The sequence below is a fragment of the Galeopterus variegatus genome, unplaced genomic scaffold (assembly GCF_000696425.1).
Source record: "Galeopterus variegatus unplaced genomic scaffold, G_variegatus-3.0.2 Scaffold909, whole genome shotgun sequence".
Classification (NCBI taxonomy): domain Eukaryota; kingdom Metazoa; phylum Chordata; class Mammalia; order Dermoptera; family Cynocephalidae; genus Galeopterus; species Galeopterus variegatus.
This window is the reverse complement of record NW_007727020.1, coordinates 195,092-221,131: the sequence shown is the minus strand read 5'-3', so window position 1 is coordinate 221,131 and position 26,040 is coordinate 195,092. Positions and strand designations below refer to the sequence as shown.

General features: G+C 41.8%; 1 protein-coding gene across 1 annotated transcript in view; it reads right to left on the bottom strand.

The window, feature by feature from the left end:
- SPTBN1 (spectrin, beta, non-erythrocytic 1) overlaps positions 1-25,792 on the bottom strand; it is a 136,352-nt gene extending 110,560 nt beyond the window's left edge. Inside the window, exon 1 of the mRNA XM_008573354.1 lies at positions 25,612-25,792. Within this exon, the coding sequence (XP_008571576.1) occupies positions 25,612-25,759 (148 nt within the window). The 5' untranslated portion in view covers positions 25,760-25,792. The remainder of the gene's footprint in view (positions 1-25,611) is intronic.
- Positions 25,793-26,040: the final 248 nt, after the last annotated feature.

Here is a 26,040-nt window from a genome sequence, read left to right as displayed (position 1 = left end):
GCGGAGACAGCGCGGCCCGCGCACCTGGGCGCGCACGGAGGCCCCACTGCGCGGGCGCCAACCACGCGGCGGCGGCGGCCCGGCCACCGGCGCAGTCAGACACACTCGGTCTGGGCGCTGTGCTGGGCCACGGCGACGGGTGTACGCTCAGGCTCACTGAGGACTTCTCAGCAGCCTCGTGCGGCCATCATGGGGTCTAAGCCCGAGGTTTTCTGGTTTAACACCGGCCCTGTAATAGTAATTCGACACAAGGAAGATTTATGGGAGCGCCAATTTGCAAAGCATTGTGGGAGAAAGGTATACAGGTAAACACCACCAGGATCCCTGACTTGGAGGGCTTTACGATCCGGTGGGGAGATCACAGAATAGAAATTACCCTCAAATCCTACTTTGATTTGTAAAACAAGGCTTCCAAATTTTTGGTTCTCCAAAATTCTAAAACTCTCCTCCTTAGCTGTTTCTCCCACCAATTTCAACCAAAAATAAAATCTTCTACATAGAAAATACCATGATCGAAATGTATCTTTGGGTAATAACTGACTATAATCTCTGTCCCCTCCCCCCACACACACACACCTTTTTTCTCCCTCACTAACTGAAACAGGCAGACAACGAATTACAAATCTGGCATTTTTAGCTTGGAGCCCTGCAGCAGTACTCACTGAAGAAGGTAATTTCATTCCTAAGGGATTCCAATCTGCCTTAAAGGGGTGTGCCCCCACCCCAGATTCACTTTAGTCTCCAGGGCACTTGTAATTCAAGCGACTGCATCCTGTCTGGGGCCAGAGTTAAAACAAACCCAGAGCCTTCCTAACTGCTCGCAACTCTGAACAAGCCCCACTCTTTCCCTCCACACAACTGGGTTTTACATCCACAGTGTCAACCTTTGGCTTTCTAAAGCCAGGCCTAACCAGGATGAGAAGACAACATTTCTCATCATCCAAGATGCAGAGCATTTTCTAAAGGCCTCTCACTGTCTCCAATTCACAATGCTGATGGGAAGCTAGGCAGGAAGGTGGCAAAAGGCTGGGTCTTGGAGGAAGACCTTGACCACGATTCCCGAGACCTGAGTTTCTAGTCCTGGCCAAGCCTCTTAATCACTCTATGACCTTAGAAGAAACCCTGGATTCTTTCTAAACCTCAGCTGTCAGACTGAGTAATCATTAATGCCCTCCTCTACAAGGTCACTGAGATGATGTAAAAATGCCCTAAAAATCTTCTTATATTAAAAATTAAGAGTTTGTTTTTCAAAATGCACCCTCCTTGCACTTTCCCTCACAGATCAATGAAGACTACAAAGAGAAGCAGAATGAGGAACTGTCTTAATGAAGATCTTTTTACTGGCTCCTCTTCACTATTAAATATAAATAAGTGATAAGTCTCTTTAAGTGTCCAGCTATGGCACAAAAAATGAGATTACAGAGTGCTTGGACAATTTATAACGTTTTATTTTTAATCTTAGCCACTTTGGAAGAGAGTATGAGTCACCACTCAGTATCTCCCTTTCAGCTCCCTCTGTTATGGGTAAATGCATGAAAAATGCTTTCCACTTAGCTAGGTTATGTACAGTGTGATGGGGTAGAGGCTGAGACTATTGTAGCCACACTCAATCCTAAAGAGCCAACTTAGAACAAAGCAGGCAGACTGAACACATGCAAGTATTAGAAAGAAAGGTTTTGAGGCTGGGGAAGGGATTAGTATCCCCACAGGGGCAGGAGGTGAGAAATGAGAATCCATTTCATGTGTTGGGGCCAGGGAAGAATAGGACACAGCTCTAATGGCCCATCTGACTATCTCCAACTCAGCAGTAGGAAGGAGGTAAAGGAAGGCCAGAGGCAACCATTCTTTATTGCTTTGGTATTTACTGGGCTGTATTTACAGTATTAATATGTGCAAGGCACACTGACGAGTATTTAGGAGGATTCAAAGATGACTAGGACAGAGCCAGGACAGTGGGGGGCCATGGGCCTCAGCCACACACACCCGCCCCTGCAGCTTTGCCTCCCACAGATGTCACCCCTTTTCCCCTTGGTGACAGAGCCACCAAAGATTACTCAAGTCCCATCTCTTCTGAGCAGTGAGAAGCCCCCAAAAGGGGTTAATCTCCTGGAATCCTTAAGAGAGAGGCATTCCTTCCACTTGGGAAATTAACCCTGAATAGGGGTTCTCTTCCCACATTTATTCTCCAGACCAGGAAGTTACAGGAAGAGAGCATAGGTGGGGTTTTTCCTAAGTAGAGTTTAACAAGTTTAACAGTAGAAGGTGGTAACATTCAGTAAAACCTTCCATAATGCAATTTTCAAGAAGTTAAGTTGCTCCACCAACAAAAGCTTGATCTTAGCAAGCATTCTCTTCTTACAGCAATTTCCCAGTAACTTCGCATATCAATCAGTAACTTGTCTGTCCTTTGAGCCAGCAACCTTGCTTTGCTACAATTCTTTATGTTACAACAGAGACTAGCCTGGGGAAAGTTTCCCATGCCCTGCAAGGTCAACATTTTATATGTACTTTTAAGAAGCTAGGCCAAACTGGAAACTTCAAGGCTTTGGAAAACCAGGCCCTGAGAAATACATTTGCTTTATGTATACTCCACATGTCTGCCCCCCCACCCCCAAACATCTGCATCCAGCCCAGCAATGACTGAGCCTCCGCTGGAAGCCCCCTGGTCTCCCCTGCTGGAAAGAGAAGGGTGCCACAGGCCTCAACCACAACCCCCTCCTTCCTCCTCTTCCCACCCTATTTCCTTCCCCTTTCTCTCCCCCTCCACCCAAATTGCTCCGCAACATGTTAGAATGTAAAAAAATAACAATATTAATAAACAAATTTTTAAAAAACCAAAATAACAAAGATGACTGGGAGAGCTGCTAGCCAAAGGAGATGAGACATATATGCAAACCATCAAATACCAAAAGAATACAGTAAGGGCTAGAGGAGGGGACTACAAGAGTTCAGAGCACAAGGAGGTCACATCTGCCAAGGAAGGCCAGTGGGAGGAATTCCAAGAGGGACTGGCATTGACCAGACCTTGAAACATGGATAGAAGATCAACAGGCTGGAAAGGAGAAGCCTCCTCTCCTACTGGGGGAAAGCAGCATACAGAAAACATTAACTGCTGGGGAATAGCACCAACAAGTGCTGTAGTTTGACTGGTTGGCTGAACTGTCAGGCTGGGAGGGAAGCTGTGAGCAGCAGGTTAGAACTAAGCCTGGGCTGGGAATTGCAGGTGACTTTTGAGCCAGAAGAGTATAGGGTCTGGGCTGAGCTTTAGGGATGATTAATTCAGCGGTGGTAGGTTAGAATGGTCAGAAAGGAGAGAGACTGAAGGCAGCAAGGTCAACTGGGTGGTTACTGTAATTGTCCAGGTCAAAGGACCGGTCAGAGTGTGGCAAGAGGAATGAAAAGGAATGGGCTGATGTAAGAGTTAATCTTACATCAAAGGTAACCAAAGACTTTGGTAACTGACGGTATGTGGGAGGTTCAAAGGATAGGGTCGAAGAAGACTCTGGGGATTTTAGAGCTGGCTGGGGCCAGGGGATGGTGGGGGCTGAACATTTCCTTCTAGACAGGCTGAATCTGAGTTATCTGCAATACCAACCAGGTGACATGTCCAGATCAGTCAGGGATGTGGAACTAGAGCTCAAGGGTGAAGACACAGTCCCATGCACAGAGGTGGGAGTTGAGAGAATAGCAGGGTTAAATGAAGGAAGGGAGGTAAGAGACTGAGCGTAGAGCCCTAGGGAAAAGGCATGGATTTGGGATGTGGAACTAGAGCTCAAGGGTGAAGACACAGTCCCATGCACAGAGGTGGGAGTTGAGAGAGTAGCAGGGTTAAATGTAGGAAGGGAGGTAAGAGACTGAGCGTAGAGCCCTAGGGAAAAGGCATGGATTTGGAAGGAAGAGGAAAAACCAGTGGAGATACCAAGGAAGTCATGGAATGAAAATCCAAGGGAGAAGAGAGATACTCATGGAGGAAAAAGGGTAGGCGGCATCACATACTGTGAAAAGAACAAAGAAGTAAAAGTCAGAGAAAGGTGATCTGGGTCAATAAAAGCAAAAGCCAGGTTACAGGGAATTAGAGAATGAGGAGAAAGGGTGAGAAGGACAAGAAGGAAGATGTGATGAAGATAAGACTAATAATGCAGGGCTACAGGACCAGGGGAAGGGTTTCTGGGAGAGGACCCAACCAAGTATGTCCTGGCTGTGCTCAGGTTTGAGCCCTGACTGGGCACAGGTAGGAAAACGGCTCAAAGGTAAGGGTGAAGCAGTCAGCCTTAGCTAAAAGGAGGTACACTTACCTTCAGAGGCAGGGGAAAGTTTAGAGACATTCTGAGGGGGAAAAAAGAAATTTAAAGGAGTTAACCCAGCTTTATCTTAATAAAGCAAGAGGCCAGGGGGTCCTAACCACAGTTTTCTTTACAGTGATCTAGGAAGAAGAATCCTGAAGAGACATGTGGCATGTGAATGGGAGCATTAAGGGGAGATGAAATGGTTTTCAGAATGCTTAACAGTCAAACAAGCTTTCTGCAGAAATGGACCCCGCAATTTTGGCCCATTCCCTCAATCTTTTCTAATCTAAAAAACTACTGCCCCTAACCCAGACCAGATATATTAACGCATGTGGCCAACCCTGGTAAGTGACTGTGCCTGCCCTCAAGCTACGTCAAGACTTCAAAGCATAATGAAAGGCGGCCACAGCTGACAGGCAAAGCAGGCTATGGGATCAAAGCAACTGAAGCCTGAGTCACCTGTGTCTGCCATCCTTGTGAGGCCAGAATGGTAGAAGCATGTTCCTATGGTTCTCTGTGGACAGAGCAGATTAGAAGTGCTGTGGTAGAGTGGAAAGACCTAAGTCCAGAGTCAGATATTCAGACTCACCCTAATTTCTGAGTGCCATGAGGAAGCTATGTAACCTTGACCATGTTTCTAACTTTCTCTGGGCCTCACAATCCTAACCTATAAATCAAAAAGGTTGGAGTCTATGGTCACAAAAATTCCTTCTGGTTCTAAATGTATTTATTAGTGAGCTTGGGTCCCAATTATAATTGTAGTCCCAATTACCATCAATCTCCACATAAACTGGCCATAATAACCAAAGCATCATCACACTTTGTAGTTTAAAAATGCTTTCACATACATTTTCTCAAGTAATTAACCCTGGAATTGCCTCCATCTTGCAAACAAGGCAACTGAGGTTCAGAGAGATACAGTGCCTTGCCCAGGGCCCCAGCTGGTGAATGGCACAGACAACACCTGGACCCCAGACTGGCCCAGTCCAGCACTCTCCAGCTGTCCATCTCTGCTGTTTCTCCTATGTGCACAGAGTATAGCTGGCTTACTAAAGATTTCTAAGCTTTTTGGGAAGACCCTAAAACTCAATTCATGGTATCAAGATAAATCTAAAGCTCAAGCAAGCCTCCACACAAACCTTTACAACTTTTAGTTTGGGTCAAGATTAGGCACATTCTCTGCTAGTTCACACAGAACTTGGTGCACTGAGGTTCTGTTGTTGTGAATGGGTTTCATCTGGTCTTGTTTGGTTTTATTCCTCTTCTCATACTTGGTGTACCTGTACGCTAAGGTTCTGTGTGATTTAGCATGTGCCATGTGAATGGGAACATTAAGGGGTGAGATTAAGCCTCTATTTGTTCTAAGAGGCTTTATGTAGACTTGGGGAGGAAGAAAGAAGAATGCTTTCCCTGCATTACAGCAAGCTTGAAAGGGTAAACTTTGGATGACCACTTCCTGAACATCCAAACATTAGCAAAACTGAAAATGTCTGGGAAAGGATGGCCAAAATGCTAGGCTGTGATGGGATTAATATACATTCAATCTCAGGACCTGAAAAGCCAACTGGAGGGCTGGGAAAGAAGTGGTGGGAACAGGGAAAGACAGAAAACAAGGTTTCACATACAAACTGTTTTGCTGAATTCTCTGCTGCTTTATACTGCCTTTCCTTCTTCATCACTGTCAAATCCCTTGATAGTTGATCACCAGAGCCAATTTCTCCTAAATGTTTCTTTATAGGAAACCAAAATAACACTAGTAAAATAATCCTATTAGTGTGGCCAGATAGAGAAGTGGACTCCAAGCCATGCCAGCGCACTTATGTTCCATGGGACATTAGTTTATATTACCTTTCCGTCTCATCTCTCTCCTTTCTCTGTCTCATCTCTCTGGCCCACATACTCTTCTCTAGATGCCTCTTGCCCACCTTTCCCACTCTTGGATCCTTAACTGTGATTCTTCTTTTTCTTCTGTCTAATGCCCAAAGAGCCTCCCACCCCCTAAATACCTACTTACCACCTTCTTTTGTCCCCAAAGCCAGCCTCAGGATATATCTTCTGTTAAAAACCTATCCTATCTTTAATGGGAATTTCCTCATTTACCAGAAAATTCAACCAACCAACTAACCATACCAAGATGAAATCCAGCCAAAAAACAGAAAACAGAAGAAATTACATGTAGCCTCCTTTCCCCACCGAAAGAACAATTCTCAAGAAGTCCCACTAGCTAAACACATTTGACACTGGCATTTCTATGCCACTGCTACCTGCCTACTACCCCTCCAGAATGTCTCCTTTCTTCCCATAGGCACCTCACACTGGAGGCCCACAGCCCAGCAGCTGGAAGCAGTTAGCAGCACTTCCCCGCCCCTCCCAACCCACACCACTCCTATAAGATCACCCTCTACGTTTTCCTAGAGTGCTGCCCATGTGATCATCTCAGACAGGGTTTCGACATGCAAAGCTAAAGAGGAAAGGTGTCTAAAAGCAGACTTGGGACCTAAGAAGCTGGCTCTGCCACTTTCTAACTTTGTGATTCTCTAATTGTCTATAACAAATCTAGCACAATCCTAGTAGCTACGACTACTAGTCTTTAAACTCCTCATAGGGGAAACTTCAAAAATTAATTCTACACTCTGCCACCCCCAGCTATCTCTTACTTCACCAAGGAAGCTACCAGCTGGATGATGTTGCAGGTTTCACGTGGAATCACTGACTTCAGGCTGGAAACCAGAGTGGTCACCCCTTTGGATTTTTGGATAAGAAGATTTCTGAGTGGCAGGACCAGTCCTCCATCTGGGAAGTACTCACATACCCCTTTCTCTTCTCTTTAACTCACCCCAGTATACACTGGGAAAGGCATACTCAAAAGCAGTAACATCTCAGAGATAGCAAGAACACAATACTCACTATGAAATAATTTATAAAGGGCTAATGTTTTTAGAAAGGTCAATGTTTCTTTGAGGTAGGTCTATCAGATTTGATACTTCAGGACTTAGAATCTAACTACTAACTAGAAGAAAAACTGAAAGGAAGACTAAAGGTATTTTTCTGTCCACAGTGATTACTATCTCTGTTCCTTGGAAGATATGGATGGTTCTCTCTCCCCTTTCTCCCCCATACCCCAAATCATCTAATTATATGGCTAAATCTGAAATCCAGGGCAAACCTAATTTCCGTTCATATCCTTTTCCTGTTTCTTGCCCAACTGGTCATATCAGAACTGAACACAAAGCACCTGACATCACTGCTGAGAAGCAGAAAAATGGCAAATTACGAACATAACAAGCACCCAAGGTCCTGGGGAAGAAATGCAGTTTACTGAATCCTCTACCCTAGCCAAACTTTACCCCTGCATTCTTATCCTGTCTGTTATCTGCACCTGCAAAGCTTCCTTGTATGGGCAAAAGAATGCCCCAGTCCAGAGGTCCCACCCTTGGCAAACAGGTGCTGATATGCCTGTGAATGTTACACCAGCCAGAGCCATGACCGGGATCCTCCACTACAGGCAGAATAGTTTAAAGGAAAAGAACATCTGAGGAATGCAACTGGGGCCAGGCCTGCTCTTGCCCGGGATTTTTGGTTCTGCTTCCCACCTCCAAAAGGCTAAACCACTGGGCCAGAGTTTTACAAGGGGGCAGATGGAGAAGTGAGACACTTGCCTGGGTAGCACAGCTTGTGGGAAAGAAATAGGAAAGGAGGAAATACAAATCTACTTTTTGTGAAAATAGACCTTTGAACCCTGCCCTTAGGTATTCACACCCATGTTACCTTTTCCAGGAGCTGTAATGAGAAAAGGTGAAAAGAGCAGGTTGAGCAGGCACCTGGAGAAGGAAGGAGACAAAGGAAAGGAGTGGAGGATGCAAACCTCATCATCAAGATCCAGGCCCCAACCTCCTGTCTATGGAAAGCCAAAGTCAGCCCCTGCCGCATGTTCTCAGCCCCACCCACAAGCGTGGCCATAGAAGGGACCCAGGAGTTTGGAAGAAGCGATTTCTTCACCACAGACACTTTCAGCCTAGTTGAGGAAGTAGGACGCAACGCAAATACAAAGATGGAGCATGTAATGAATGACAGCTTAGTGATAGCAACAGGAAGTACCATTCTAAATGGATCAACAACTGAATTTCTCTACTTGGCTGGGAAAATATCAGAGCAGAATGGGGGTTTCTCACACACAAATGCTCACTGTTCCTATACCATCTTATCTGTGTAATTTTAATGTTGCTTTTAACCAAATCTCTGCCAACAAGTGCCATGCTAACATGAGAGTGTAAATTATTCTATTTATTAATTGGGGTGGAGGTGTTATTTATTGCTCTTTGAAAAACAGGTCCCAATTGCAGGGATATGGAACAACATGTGCAGCCCTGGCATGTTAAAATGTGGGGCATGTTAAAATGTGGAATATTTTAAGGGTGCAGTCATTTCTTCCTCCTCAGCATCTGAGCTTCTGCAGATCTCTCAATGAGATAGCACCTCCTTCCCACAGGACTTTGCTAGGCAGCCAACTCACCGGGCACAGGCCCTAAATAATTCATGGACAGCCCAGCCACTCAGGAGCACCAAGGTCTGCCAGCTGCCTATTAAGTGGGTGGCAGGCTACAGGTTTAATGTAAGAGAATTAAATACTATCAGCTACCTCTTAGACCTTCTTTACAGAAACATACAATCATTCCCCCTTTTCTCTCTCTCCCCAACTCAAACCAGGCACTTTCTTGCTGTATCAAAGTGCAACTGATTTTTCCTCTAAGGAGGATGGGTCCCCAAGGCCAGGAAAGTGATGTGCTCAAAGAAGTGCATGATCAGGATGTCATTCCCATGCTCAGGACGCTGAGATGACATGAGTAAAGCACCAGATACTGTGCCTGACACAAGACAGATGCTCAATAAATGTCAGTCCCTGTCTCCTCCTCCTACCTGTCCCTCTGCTCCAGCCAAATTGATCAGTGCCCCCCGCCCCAATCTTGGGCTTTCCATTCTTCTGCTCTTCATGTGCCCCTCTTCTCTCAGTCTAAAGTCCATCCATTCTTCAAGCCCAACTCAGAACCTTTCATCCTCAGGAAGGCTTTCCAGATTATCCCAGCTGGGATGATGGCTCCTTCTCAGAAACCCTACACCAGTGCTGTCAGCCTCCCTCACCTGGCACTTACCACACACAGTCTTTGAGTATTGCTTATCTCTTCTTGTGCACCAGTCTTATCTACATAATTAAAATAATGGGAAGTATACCAGTACAGACTCAAGAGAAGTGAAAAGTGGACTCCATTCTCAGCTTTTGACACTGACTGGCTGTATGACCATAAGCAAGTCCCTTAGCTTCTGCGATGCTCTCCCTAAAACCCAAGAGATAGAAAATCTCTAAGGTCCTCTGGATATGATACTCTTACAAATACATCATAAGCTGTTTTAGGGCAGATGCAAGTCTTATAGAACCTTCACTCCATTCCTCCTAGCCCAGTATCCTCTAAGAAACAGTTTTCTGAAATGACAGCCATTTCAGAAGCCTGAACACCGATGAAAGCAAAGGTTTTGTGAGGGAACTGGTACCATATGGTGAACTGCAGAGCCTGTTCCACCCTACGTAACACCTGCTAGTCCATACCACAATCCTTCAGTTACAAGATGAGAGCTAGAACTCCCAACAGGTGTCAGAAGTTCCTTGTCAAAATTCACCTATCTAAGCCAACCATCTCATTTATACATAAGAAAAATGAGGCACAGAGCGTGTGTCCAGAGATACAAAGTAAGTTACTGGCATACCAGAGGTTAGAAAGTAGGTGTTCTGAGTTCCTGCTGCCTCTCAGATCTCCAGGGCAAACCTGAAGGTACAGGGAGCTGAGGACAAAGGAAGTGGCATGCACTTATCACTTGCCTCTCTGTCAGTGAAATAGGTGCAGTGCTGGAAACCAGAGAAAGCTCACCCTGATCCCCTCTCCCACCTACCTTCCAGCTCCAACACCAAGATGGAGCCAACAGGCTTGTATTAAGTGGTAGATGACCATTATCTTTCCATGTTCTCTGATGTCCAACTTGTACCAGCTCCAAGATAATGACAGCCCAGACTGTGGTACTGGCAGCTTCAATCTTATCCCCACAGCCCAGCAAAGAACCAAACTCACAGTTGGCTCCAACAAACTGTGTTATTCAAAGACCCTTTCTCTCGGTTTTCTGCATTCACCATTCCTTTATTATTCTTATGATGTCCTGAGGGAACAGCCTACTTGGGAACCATTTAAAAAAATAAACAACAAAAAACTGACAAATGGATTTGTTCCTTACAACTAGAATTTTAATGACAGGTGAGGAATCAAGTGAGAGAAAGAGGGAGACGAAGCTCTTTGCTGATACTGGCAAGCTCACCTATTACCCACTCACCTCTTTTCATTACCATTTTTATCACCCTTTTAATTACCATCTACCAAGAAAAACATGATTTGAGACCATGATGGTGCTTTTTCTCCACTATACCTTGTTTTAATAACATTATAAAAGCTCCAGTAAAGGATGTGGAGAAATTGGAATCCTTATGCAATGCTGGGGGGAATGTAAACGGTGCAGCTGCTATGGAAAACAGTATTAAGGATCCCCTCAAAATTAAAAATAGAACAACTATATGGTCCAGCATCCCATTTCTGGGTATATATCCAAAGGAATTGAAAGCAGGATCTTGAAGAGATATTTGAACTCCCATGTTCACTGCAGCATTATTCACAATAGCCAAGAGGTAGAAACACCCCAATGTCCATCAGTGTGGGTGAATGAATAAATGAAATGTGGTATATATATATGATGGAATATTATTCAGCCTTTAAAAAGAAAGAAATCCTGTCACACACTAAAACATGGATGAACCTTAAGGATATTATGACAAGTGAAATAAGCCAGTCAGAAAATGGCAAATATGGTATGATTCCACTTACATGAAGGATCTAGAGTAGTCAAACTCAGAAATATAAAGTGGAATGGCAGTTGCCAGGAGCTGGGGAAAATGGGGAGTTGTTTAATGGGTGTAGAGTTTCAGTTCTGCAAGCTGAAAAAGTTCTAGAGATCTGTTGCACAACAATATAAATATAGTTAACACTGCTGAATTGTACACTTAAAAATGGTTAAGATGGTAAATTTTATGTGTTTTTTTTTACCACAATTAAAAATAAAAAGCTTCAATAAGGAGGAATGCAGGCAGAGGAAGAAACAGTAGATCTAAAGTTACATGTTCCACGTCTATGACTCTGAAGCTCGAACGAAACATTCTCAAATGTTATTAGTCAATACACTGATCCCTCCAAGTCCTCTCTTCCACCCTTCAGAAAAAAAAGAACTTCACTGGGAATCCTGCCACCTCTCATTTTTACAACAAAAGGCCTCATCAATCAGTTGTTGACTCTAGAGTGTTTCCAAGCATCCCATTTATGTGTAGTGCCATAGAGTCACCTCCATTCATCACAGAGTTGCCACCAGTGTCGGTCCTTATGATCTCTACAAGTCCAGCCTTCAAGAAACTGCTCAAAAACTTTACTTTTCAGTCAGCATCTTTGAGATTAAGTCCCCAAAACATAAAGGAAATCAAATTGGTAGCTGAGAAATAATCAGTAGCAAGACATAATATTTAAGCAGATACATATGCATTTCCACAACTTACATGAGAATGCCTACACGTGCACAGGATCACTCTGGCAGATACTAGGCGTGTCTTCCTTACTCTGAAGGTTTTGTGATACCCCTATCATCAACTATCCTGAAATACTTAAACTTGCCCACCCGCCTAAAGAACACTGATATCCTGTCAATGTGGGCACATACATAGTTTCCTGTTAAGGATAATTTTAGTGTAATAAGGGCTCCTGAAGCAACAAACCAAGGTTCTTACTGATCAAAAAACTGTCCTTGTAGTTGGACTATTAAAGATTATCGAAGGGCAAATGGCAAAAATCATTACATGGGAAAGAGGTCTGTAATTTGAAATGATTATAATCAAAGTTACACTAATTTTTCTTAATAACACTCTATAACAGCCTGCATTTCTGACTCATCAAACATAAAACATTAACAAAAAATTAACATGGAACTAAGTCTTGAGTCAGAGTCACAGGGCATTCATTATTTTCCCAAAAGGACAAAGGTTGCTATCATCCGTATACCAATACACAGTCCACGTCTCAATGTGTACGTAGAAACCACTGGGAAAAGAAGCCAAACTCACCTTGGTAACAACAGGAGGTCAGTGTGCCAACTTCCTAGGAGCATACACACAAACTTAGAGGGCTATGGACCTTTAGAATCCAGCCAGCCCACCCCCTTGTTTTATAGATAAGGAAACTGAGCCCGAGAGAGGCTGGATGATTTCTCTAAAGTCACAGCTAGTGAAGCCTACTGGGCACCCTGATCTCCTGACTGCAGTAACAGTGCCGAAAATGCCTCCCTGTCTCAAACCACTTTTGTCAATGCCATAAAAACGTTCTGTCACTGAAAAATAGTTTTCCCTATATTTTAATGCCCATCTGCTAGCCTTTTGCTAACAGCAGATTAGCAATGGGAGATTAGCAATGGAATAGTAGGCATGTTAAATAAAGCACTCAGCTAGTTATCTGTCACTCAGTGAGGTCTTGTTACCTTTGTTTATTTAATTTCATCCTTCCTTAAAATAAAATCTTACTCCTTTTCAAAAATTCTATTCAAGTTGTTTGTACAACTTACCAACAATCATATACAGGATATATTTTATATCTCCATATCCTATAAGATAGTTCATACTGTCATGTCTTTTTAGTATACTAATTAATACAAATAAATGTTTGATCTTTTTTAAAAATAGGTTATTTAGGCACCACTTTTTAAACTACTCATATATACAGGATATATTTTATATCTCCATATCCTATAAGATAGTTCATACTGTCATGTCTTTTCAGTATACTAATTAATACAAATAAATGTTTGATCTTTTTTAAAAATAGGTTATTTAGGCACCACTTTTTAAACTACTCATGCTTTGCTCATACTTGGTAGTCAGAAATGAAAAGAAATGACTGTAAAATATCTGATTCTCAACTCTCTTCCTGTTAGATATAAATAATGTTTGGTTCCCTTGGGGCAGGTTTTAATAAGCTCATTCACTCACCATTGTCACAAATGAGATACTCAAGGTATCTCAAAGTCATACCGTAATTCTCTAATGTGGAGCAATTGTAGGGAGAGGTATAAGATTTTTTCCCCCATGAATCGAAGTGTATTTAGACACTTACAAATACTTAAATGAATGAGGGCAATTTCTAAGAGGGTTGGAAAAGGCAGGTCAAAGATAGGCTTCAAAGGATTTCAGTGACCACCCTGGAACCCAAAAGCCTCTGATTTATACTACGACTAAGGTAGGCTGGGGCAAATAACCTGATTGAGAAAATCTCAGGCTGAAATCTGTAAAATGGGAGATAATGCCTCCTACCAAAGACTGCTATTAACATTACAGTAATATTCTATAATGTTCTCCAAGATGAAAGTGATACACAAATTTTAAGTATTATAAATAATCCTCTAGGAAATCTAGTAATATTTCTTCTTTATTATACCCTGATACCAAGCTACAGCTGTCTCAACAAAGAAGAACAGAGCACTAAAGCTAAATAACCCCCACAAAGGGCCAACCCTCTTCCGGTAAGAGCCAGCCTGTTTGCCTTGGATTTTCTAAACGGAGCATGTCCCCCTCCCTCCAAGGAGCATGCGTCTCCCATTCCTATCTCAGCCTGTCTCTCTCCCTCCAACCTCAGTCATTTGTTTGCGGGGGGATCAATTTATGAAAAGTTTAAATATTTCCCACTAAGTCATTTTCTCAATAAACATTAAGGATTATGTAGGATCATTTTAATGTGCATTGAATGCAAATCTAAAACAAGGAAGTGCAGTAAGAGAAGATACAAATGTGAAGACCATATTAACTTTTTTTGATTAAAAAAAAAATAAAGTCCTTTTCAGTGCTTTTCCTGTCTCCCAAGAGAAGAACTAACAGTCACAATACCCTCTAAACACCATAGCAAACAAAGCCACAGGTCACCAGTATCTTTAGGCCATTAAAACATGTGCCCTTTGAATGTTCCTGCCTTTTTTTTTTACCTTGACTGCTCCTAGTCTTCCCACCTTGCATTAATGTAATATCTCTCAATATAGAAGGCCTCCTGGCAAGGAGGAGAGAGGAATACTCCCTTCAAAAGATTAATTTTCATAATGAAATGTTATAATTCACACCTCACATGCATGCCTAGGACGTGCTGACACTGAGCTAGGCAACTTCCACATTATTTTAAGTTCTCACAGCAATCCCATAAGGTGGCTATTATTCTCATCCTATAGGAGTAAGTTGCCCTCTATGTCCCAGCTAGTAAGTGGCAGAGCAAGGATCTAAAGTAGGGCCCCAGGCCTCTGAAGCCATTCTTCCTGTCTCAGCTTTAGCCCTGCAGTGGACAGTCCTGGATGCCTGAATCCAAACCCGAAAACACCCAGGTGCTCTGGTCCTAGAACGACGTCCAAAGTGCATTTGAATAGGCAGACTGAGAGGGCCTTGGGCCTGTACAGTTTCTAAAGGCTGGATAGAATATAGACAAATATGAGTTAAGGAAAACATGATATAATCCTAAAAACTGGAGACCATATGATAGAGCCAAAAAAAACCCCAAAACAAATCCCAACAGTGGCCTGCCTTGCAGATTTGTGACCAAAATACCCCCACAAAACCCACATCTGCCCCAAGCATCTGACATCCAGAGGCTTCATACAACCAAAACCAAATCCTTTTCCTTCCCCCTCTCTTTCCCATCCCCTTGGAGAGCAAGTCCTAGGGATTCTAATCCAACAGTTTAAGTCCTTGCTCTCTCGAGCCATTTGCCACAGCCTGTTTCAGAGCCTTGTCTCTGTCCTGGACGAACACAACAACCTCCGAATGGCTTCCCTCCCTCTGGCATCTACCCTCTCTAAGCCATCCTTCTCAGTGTCCCCACAGGGATCCTCCTAAGACAAAAGTCGGATCCTGCCATTCCCTGAAAACCACATCAATGGTTCTCTGGTTAAGTCACTAGGGGCCTCAGGACCCTTGGGGGTAGAAATCGGAGGGGCAGGGTGGGGGCGGCCTGTTTCATCCAAAGTTTGAAGTTTCACATATTGAGGTAACAAGTAATTTTCTATTTGAAACCACTGGCCTAGAGGGTAAAGGCTAGACTCCTTGGCATGGCATTCAAAGCTCCTTGTTCACTCCTATAGTTCTACTGTGAGTACCTTCTGCAGCTCTGCATGTGACTCCCTGAGGGAGCCAGGCACTGTTAGGCCATTCATGGCACCACTTGCTTGGCCTGAAATTCCCTTCCATCTACTGACACACCTCTCCTCTGTGAGAACTGAAAATCTTTTCTGCAGACCACTGATTTGTCTTCACTTAGTCACCTATCTCTGTATTTCTAACATTAATCACAGTGTCTGCCACATAGTAGGTGCTCAATGATATATTACTCATCCATTCTCTAATAAGTGAGTAAAACAAAAACAATCAATAAGCAGTCACTCTAATAAGCATGATTCACAAAGCTTAAAAATAAAGAAACTGCTTAGGTGTACTTAGAAATGTACTTGCTACCACAGGGTTTTCCAACATCATTAGTAATAAAATACAATTAGTGGATCAATACTAGGATTTTTAAAAGTGGGAAAGAACAAAATAACAGAGCATCTCATGTAGTATAAGTAAATACCACTCTGTGAAATTTAAATGTCTGTGTGAAATTTAAATACACCCATATACATACATTTATGTGTGTACTAGGTTGCCATGTAAAATATATTTCTTACTGATACTATGGTCAAAAACTATTTCTTTCAAAAATCATAAGTCAGTTATAGATTAAATTGCAATGATTACTCTGAAGTCCTTCATTTGGCACAAAAAACACAAAAACATATCCAGACCATAACTGTGTTGGCTATGCCAATTAAAATGGCTCCCTGAACGTGAGGGCGTTAAAAAGAAAGGAAGGAAGAAAGAAAAAAGACCCACATGTGGGCATGCCTGAAGATTACGGCTGATTAAATGCACAAAGAAAACCTCACAGGCACACCTGTTAATTCAGTGCTGGGGGTTTTAGGTTTCACATTAGTATCAAGTGCATCCTCCAGCCTGTCCTCCCCTGCATCCTGTACTTCTCAAGGCAGTCTTGAATACCTCTACATTATTTACAAGCATCCATACTAACACTGGCCTTCCTTCAGATGCTTGGAGATGATGAGTACAATTCCATGGATGGTGTGTTTAGGGGCCCAGGGCAGAAGCTGGAAGCACGCACTAACCCTCCACAGAGCAACCAGTTGTAGGCATAAAATTGTTTGTGTTCGCAATAGAGACATATAAAAAGCTAACAGATGTGGTCTGTAAACCTATTTCTCCAAAATCAGTACATAAAACAACTTCGGGACTGTCAACCCGCGGAACTGTCAAACATATATGTTCCTGGCAAGAGAAAAAGGTAAAAACTGACCACAACATCAAGCTGGCTAAATGACATACACTAATAGTGCTGTGGATCAGAAAGTTACTGGGTTGTTTTTATTGTTATTAATCACAGGAAAAAAGTCTTAAATTACACATCAGTTAAAACAACGACAACAGCACTCCACTCCTCATGTAGTCTAGTCTGAGGGACAGAGGAATGGTCTTGGCAGTGGTAGCAAAACACAGGTATTCTATCTGTAAAATACTACAATTACAACATTCCATTCCCAGTTGTGCTCAACCACTATGTTCACTCAATAACCTATGTATGCCCTTGTCGCAATACAGCATTCAAGAGGAGAATTGTGGCCAGCTGAAAAAATGAACCATTCAATTCTCAAACTCCAACTGCTCACATATCCATGAGGCTAATAATGACAGCCAGGAAAAGAGGCAAACTGCAGGCTGACCTAGGAGTGAGTACTTCTTTAGAGATGCTCTCCATTAAGCACCTTTTTCCAGAAAACACGGAAGGTAAAGAGGCAAAGATTGAAGAGGTCCCGAAGCATCGAGCTGACCTGAAGAAGGAGTGGACAATCAAATAAATCTTTAGCATTAGCTCTTTTGACCAAAAGGAGTAAAACCCTGGGGTCAGACACATGCAGCCAAAATAAGGCAGGGGTAAAACAGACAGCATTGTGTGAAGCACATCTGACCCACTGTGTAATGTTTGCACTGGCTTAGAAACAATGCCTCACACTTCCAAAAGCATCTCTACTAAGTTAGCACTGGAATAAGTAGATCAGATACGACAAGAATGAAAATCTAAGACTAATACTGTTTTGGTGGGAGAAAGATTAAACTCCAGGATTCTATCAACTGGTCTTGCTTCTGTTTATTACTACAAAAAAAAAAAAAAAAAAAAAAAAAAGTCTTTATCTTAGTCAGTTCTGGCTGCTAAAACAGAATAGCATAGATTCAGTGGCTTAAACAACAAACATTCATGTCTCACAGTTCTGGAGACTGGAAGTAAGGGTGCTAGCATGGTTGGATTCTTGGTGAAGGCCCTCTTCCCAGTTTATAGATGGCCGTCTTCTTGTATTCTTACACAGTGGAGTGAAAGATCATTTTCTTGCATCTCTTTTGTAAGGGCACTGATACCATTCATGAGGTCCCCACCCGCATGACCTAATTACCTCCCAAATTCCCCACCTCCTAACACAATCACACTGGGAGTGAAGATTTCAACATACGAATTTGAGGAGTGACACAAACATTCAGTCCACAACAGTATTTTCAATAATGTACATGGAAAATATCTCAAAAGATTTGCATCCAACTTTTAAAAGGAATAATCTTTAGGGAGTGGGATGGAAAAGGGTTTGGGGAAGGAGAAACATTCATTGTCCACTTCAGTGGTTTTTTTTTGCAATGTATTCATTGTAATGTACAATGCAATACATTTTTATAATACATTTTAATGTAAGTTTTTAAACACATAGAATTCTTTGACAGGTATCACAAAAATTAGGGGAAATTTTCCCCCAAAGGAAGTGATAATTTGTAGCTATGACCACAAACGAGTTCTTCAGACTGATAAATGTTCAGACTTAGTGAGGCACTCTAGGGAATGCTGAAATATTACCCAGGATCACTATCTTTAGTAATCAGCTAGAGAGACAATATGGATACACCCAGCCTGAGCACACACATGAAACTAATAAGGCACAGGGAGCACGGTACAGAACAGCAAGGGCCAAAGAAGTTCCCTGAAGCAAAAAGGTCAGTGTGAGTCACACATGGAAGATGGCTCCATGACGGTTCTGGGGCTCAGGCTAGATAAAGTGAGGAGAGCTTGGGTTTCCTGAAGACTTACAGGGTGATCCAAGCGGTAAAATATAGTAAAGGGCTGAGACTAGCAAATGGCCCACCATCTCCCTGACTTCAGTCCAACTGTTTCTTAAGCTGCCTACGGATGCAATCTTGTGCCTAATAAAGCAACCTCACATACATGTTCAAGAACTCTAAGAAGTCTGCAGAAATTTAAACCTGCAATGGCAAAATTCTTATCAGCATTACTCAATAGTATGTACCCATCACTCTCTTACAGTTCTGAAAATTCACAAATTTTGCAGCAAAGAGGTCAAAATTCAGAGCTCAGAAAATTCCCTTGAAGATTAACTATTAAGAATACAGAAGAGATAAGAATTGTAGGAAATGTATGTTTTTATCAACCAGAGGATGAAGAGGCTAAGATTCAGTTTTCCAGGAAGCACCACCACAACATTTCTATATAATACTGTCACATTCATTGCTTGTTTTATACACATGGTCTATTTCCCCAAAATAGATTACATGTGGGCAAGGAACATGCTACTATAGTACTTACGTCACTGTACTGCTAAAAAAATCTGAAATGGTGCTTTAGTACTGGACACCTGTCATGTTCTAAGAACCGTGCTAGGCCCTTGAGGCCCCAAGAAAGCAAGTATCAGATAGACTATGTTTCCAAGTCACAAAATCACCACACAAATTCACAAGTTAGTAACGTAGGTGCAAACTAAACATTTTATTAGAGGCATATTCTAAAGAAACACTAATGTTTGTTTCTTTTTGTTAACTTTATTTTCTCCAAGATACTAAAGGAAGCTGTCCATTATTGGCTTTTTTTTTTTTTTAAAAAAAAAGGAAGCAATTAGTCAATGGTGAACATCACCTTGCCATTTTATCTAATGTCTTTATCTCTGAATAAAGAATGTCAATCTATCTGAAAATGTGCTGTGTAAATTTATTGTTGTTTTGTGTCATCTTGCCAGCACCTTCCCCCTTTTTGGGGGAATAGCTCCTTGTTGTTCAAAGAAGAGCTGCCATGTTCTTACACCCCTCCACACCTACCCTGCAGTTCACTGGTCCAGGAGAGCCACCAGACCAAAGCCTAGTAAATTATAGCCTCCCTCCCAAACACCCTCAACGTTTCCAACTGGAACTAGAAAAATGGGGAAGCTGGTAGACAGCAAAGCCCAGGAGCAGATGGCAGCCATGTTTCCTGTAATCTGGAAGACCACCTAGAGGGGCAGAGACATATGCCCACTCACACATGAGGAAGCCAAAAACAAGAGAAAGAGAAATGAAATGCCTTCATTGCTGTGTTCCAGAGCCCACATGCACCTTGCCCTTTCCTCAGATTGACTGTTTAGCTCTTCCCTCAAATGTGAGATAGTCTAATATCTTCCCCCAAAATTACTAATATAAAGTGCCTTCCTATACCATACCACAATTCTTCTGCATTAGACATGCTAACAACCATAGCCTCCAATTGCCAGCCAAATGCCCCCTGATTGTGGATGGATGGCACTAGTCAGTTTTGTACATATGGTTTCCTGCTCCTCACCAATGCTTGGGAATACCTCTTCTTTTTTTTTTTTCCTTTTTGTCTTTTTTTACTGACCGGTAACGGGATCGCAGCCCTCGGTGTCACGCCCGCACCGGGGACTGGCAATGGGATCGCAACCCTCGGTGTTGCGCCCACACCGCGCTCAGCCAGTGAGCGGGAACTGGTCTCCACATGGGATCCGAACCCTCGGCGGGAGCGCCGCCACACCGTGCACTCTCCAGTGCGCCCCCGGGCCAGCTCTCATTTTTAAGTTCTGTCATTTTTTAAAAAACGCACATTCATACACAAGTTTTCTCTTACTTCTCTATGCCATTATTTTTGGGGAAAAAATTAATCATAGTTTCCAAATGTAGTATTAGATGTTTAAGATTTTGTCATGCTTTTTTTCCTAATTATAAAATAGTTCAGATTTTATTTCAGGAAAAAATTCATATATAGGAAAGTCAATAAGAATATAAACACGGACTATTTTGGTGTATATCTTCCCAATTTTTTTCTTCACTGTTTATGAGTATTGATAAAAAATGCTAATTCTAATTACTTTTATCAATTAATTACTTTTATCAATATTTTCAAGCTAAATACGTTGCACTTTTTATTTTTTGGTGGCTGAGCGGTCTGGGGATCTGAACCCTTGACCTTGGTGTTATACCACCACACTCCCACCAACAGAGCTAACTGGCCAGCCTGCCTATGACACATTTTAAAGCAGTACTTCTTTCCCCTACTTCCCCTAATTTGTGTTGATTCCATAAAATATAAGGCACAATCATTTGTAAAAAGAAACCATTTACCTTTGACTTTTCTTTAAAAGATTGAAGTTTTTTGTTTTACTTTTATGTCAAATAAAATGTTGGTTTCCAAATCAGCTTAGTTTGAATCACCACATGTTCTGAAACACTGAGGCACTTTGGTCAGAGGTCAGGAATGTGAACATGCCATCATGTGGGAAATCATTTACAGAAGACATAAAAAATCACCTCGCAGTGCACTGCCTCAAGGCTGAATCTGAACGGATGTGACACGATTTCTCCGCCAGAATTGACCAATCCTCTCCTCATCTTCCTCTAAACTGTAAAAAGGAATACCATGGAAGGGGGACGCACTGTCTATCATGTTTTCTCTCCACATTCAATTTAAGGCTTAAGTAAATATCTAACCAGTCTCATATATAAAAAAGATGTATATTTCAAAAACAGCGTAAGAACTGTAAAGTATCTTAATAACTTTTTATGCTGATTGCATGTTGATATGATAATATTTTGGACATACACAAATATTTTGGATATATACATGCATAAAATTTTTAAATATGTGACAGTATTAATTCTAATTATTTTCTTAAAATATATCTAAGTTTTAAATGTTTACAAGCTGAAGAGTTGAGAGATTCCCTCTTCCCTAACTTATGCAAGGGGAAGATTTCAGATGAAGCTTTTCTCTACTTTAAGAGAAAGCTATTTTCAATTCTGCCAGATTTACTAGGTAGATTATGAAGATGGGAGAGTGCTATTTCCTTAGATACATACCTTGGGGTGGGGTGGGGGGAAAGAAGAACGGGTAAAGGGTCACGAAAATCAACTACAATGTATATGGAGAAGTTAAAATAATAATAATAAAAAAAAGATACATACCTTTAAAGCTACTTAGTTAAGGGCACATGGTGGTGGTTACACTATCAATACAAGATGTGCAGCACCATAAAAAGATAAATTCCTGCATTATTGTCTTTTGTAAATCTGCCTCAGAATTCACACTGAAGTCTACAGAAGACTATAGACACAGAGAAGCTTAGAGGCACACAGGAAATTTGATATGTATATTTCTGCTGCTCTAACCAAAGATTTCCTGCTTCAGAACATGCATTTGTAACAGAAACCCTATAATGGCACTCTCTCATACTGGGCCTATCACTATACCACTCCCCTATAAGAGACAAAAAGATATTTCCCTTTTCTCAAGATCAGGTGATCAAGCCTTCCACACCACTCCCACATTAAAGTGTATCTTTAAGATAACTCTGTTGGGTTTAATACTTTTTTTCTTCCTAGACTTTAACTGGGTCCAGATGAAATGATCTCAAACACCCCTGGAAGGGGTCCAGAAGACCATCAATACTGTATACATACCAGTCTCAAAATATGATCCTTGAGGCCAGCAGCAACAGCTTCACCTGGAAATCTGTTAGAAATGCAAATATGCATGCCCCACCCAAGACTTACTGAATCTGAAACTCTGGGGGTTGGCTCAGCAACCTGTGCTTTAACAAGCCCTCCAGGTGATTCTGATTCACACTCAAAGTCCAGAACCACTGTTCTACTCTAGACACTGCTTGCTTGTTCTGTAACCCCTGCTATCGGCATATGGTTTCTTAGAGGGCTCAGACATTTTTCGATCCCACAGAAGTAAGAGAATAAGCAAGGTAGGTAAGATAATTTCCTCCATTAAACAGATTGTTTTCCTGGTATCCTGTGGATTCACTGAATGCCACTATTACCCTCCCCACCCCCAATATCATTCAACCTGGAAGCAGCACCAGTTTTTTTCAATAACTTGCCAAAAACCATGGTTACTCATGGTTTTTTCTAGGCCATAGGATGCATTCCTGAGGCTTCCAAATATCTTTTTAACTTGTTTGAATTACCCTATTATCAATACTCTTTACCAATGAGCTTGGAACCATTTTTAATTTTACTGAATACATAAAAATACTGGAGTACAATCAACCCTTGAACAACACAGACTTGAACTGCACGGTTCCACTTATACGCGAAATCCAAGTAAAGTTTTTGTAAGTGGGGTTCCACAGGGCCAACTACTTAAGTACAACTACTGTCATGGGTTAAATGTGTCCCCCAAAAGTTCATGTATTGGAAATTTGACCCCTGTTGTAAGAGTGTTAAGAGGGTAGAAAATCCAATTATGATATTTGAAAGATGGGGCCTTTAAGAGATGATTAGATTGTGAGGACTGTGCCCTTGTGAATGCACTGATCCCTTCATGGAGTACTGGGTGTGGTTCTGATGGCTTTATAAGGAGAGGGAATGAGAAAGTTAGTTCTCTCTTGCTCAGTCCAATCACCATACCATAGTCATCTGGGACCTTATAGAGAGTTCCCTCCAAGGAGAAAGCCCTCATCAGATGTGTTCCCTGGAGTTTGGACATCCCCAAAACTGAAAGAAACAAATTTTATTTCTTTATAAATTACCCAGTTTCAGGTATTGTTATAAGCAAGAGAAAACTGACTAATTCCACTACTGTTAAGTAACAATGTGGGGAAAGTTACATCTGGATTTTTGACTGTGCAAGAAGTTGGGTCCCCTAACCGCCATGTTGTTCAAGGATCAACTGCATACACTTTAGAGTCCAGTCTACCTTTGACCATTTACCAGCAGTGCAACCTTGCACAAACTATTTAATCTCTCTGGGCCTCAGTTTCCTCATCTTTACAATGTAGATAATAATAATCTCTCTTATGTGACTATTATAGGATTAACTTTTAACACATGCAGTGCATTTAGAACAGTGTCTGGCACACAGTAAGTGCCATCTTGAGTACCTGCTATTATCCTGACCACAGATATTCAGGGACCGAGACAAACATCTTAGGAATGTTAGGACAAATGACTGGTACTGAGAACAGCTAGGGACTCTCCTCTGAAAATGTAGGAGCAATACAAAGAGCAAGTTTGCAAGTAAAATTGTCTTTAGAAAGGAGATAAATCCAAGGTAGCTTGGAACCAGAAAGAAACAGACTCATGATCAAAGGTAACTGGCCACCATTAGCATAATGGTCTAAAGGCTCAAATGAAAATTCAAGAAAAAGAGGTAAGAGATTAAAGTACAAATCACTTACTGGTCAGCCACCAAAAAAAAAAAAAATTAAAGTATAAATCAATCCAATAGCACAAGCCAAGATCATGGTTTCCTTCAGGTTCCATGTTAATGAATGAGCTAGAAAATAAAGCCCCAATTCTAGAGTTACTATCTGATTAATCATCCAGGCAAACTCAAGGAGAATCTTTAAATCACCATCTCTCAAGAGACAAATTATCCTAAGGGAGCTGAGTAATTTTCCTATAGCATTTAATTGGCTGCATTGCCAACATCCATTCTCCCTCTTCCTCCTTCCTGTTATATTCCAAATTTTCTAGCCAAGCTGTTTGGGGGGTACCAACCAAACTCTCTCTCAAGGGGTGTGTCCTGTTTAGATGAAGTCAACCAGCACATCCTATTCTCCAACCCAAGTCATAATCAATCGGGCCAGTGAGACTGATCCTAAGACCATGGGGGAAGCAGATGTGCTCATTTCTACCTGATGTCTGTAAGGCACAGGGGGCCGGGGACCTATACCATCTCGGGACTATAGGGTAGAACCTGCTTGAGAAGAGAGCCTGCACTACCAAATAAAGCCAAAAAGTGGAAAGAAACTAGGTTCTGGCTGCACCATTTAAGTCCAGGAATAAGTTTTGCTTAAAGGTTGAATTTGCCTACTATGTGACTATTCTCTTTCTTATTTAAACCACTTTGGGTTAGGTTTCCTTCTGCTTGAAATCAAGAGAATTCTAAATGATACACGCTTCATAATCAGATTCCACTACAAAGATAACAAAAGCAAGCTATATTCACAATTAATGGTAAACTTACCTGCTCAAGTGATGACTTTGATTTAGTTATCATAATTAAAGACATTAGGAAAAAAAATCACAAACCCACTTTTCTCACTTGGAAACAATTTCATTTGAAATCTCAAAGTACAGATGCAGGACCTTGGACACACTCCACTTTCACATCCTTGTTTACATATATTCAGTACTGCTGACTTTATAGACTGATGGAAGCTTTGCCTGATTTTCAGGGCAATTTTAGGGTAAAACACTCCCGGCTCCCATCAGGGCCATCGTGGAAATGTGCTCTAGGTATTCAACAGCAAAAACAAAAAGAAAAAAATCACAAAATAAGGAGTGTTCCCTCTAATTTTAATGAATCAATAGGAAATTTACCTGTTACAGCATTAAATTTGTCCTTACCAGATTAAGCTATTGCTTTTCAGATCTACTGCATGTGATACTAACCAACCTTCATACAGGTCAAGTCAGTTAATATATTGCAGGCACTAAGCACACAGGTTAATTTATATGTTTTTGTGTGCAAGGTATAGTATGCTTCAATATTTTGAAATGTAAGATGTGTCTAAAATGAAAGAATTCTTACAAGCTTAGGGCAGTTCTTTCTGAGTTGCTATAAAAATCATTCTGTGCTCTGACTCATTTTGGCTATTAGGATTGACAGCTCTCCAAATACAGACTTGACTACCTTACAGCTGTTCAGCTTGCTCCTGGGGGACACGTTTAAGCAGAGGTAAGATGATCATCAAACAGGGCAGCCATAACAGGGACATGGTGGATGATTTTCAAGGGACTGTGCAGCATCCTGGGCCTCTGTGATGGGGTATGAAGGAAACTCACCTGCCAGAGCCTTGATGCGGGAACGTTCAAAGAGTCGTGCAGAGCTGTTCTCGTTGTCCCAGTCATCTACGTCCCAGCGGTTGTTGACATCGCTGTACTGCTGTTGGATCTCAATGTTGTCGTAGTCTGTGGCTACTGTGGTCGTCATCTTGAACTGTCTCAGCTGCTCCTCCACATCAGCTCCTTCTTAGAGTTCTGTGAAAAAGAAAGGGGAAAACATATTTAGATGTCCTAAGTGTACAGAGTTCCTATGAAACCTACTGTGACAAAGGCTAATAGAATTTAAAACAATTAGTGATTGTCAAGAATTGGTCCTCTAGAGTCAGCGCTGGTTTTGAACTTCAGCAATGCCTCGTAACAGGTATGCGACCTTGGCCAAGTTACTTAACATCTCTGAGCCTCAATTTCTAGCCATTAAAGAGGGAAGAT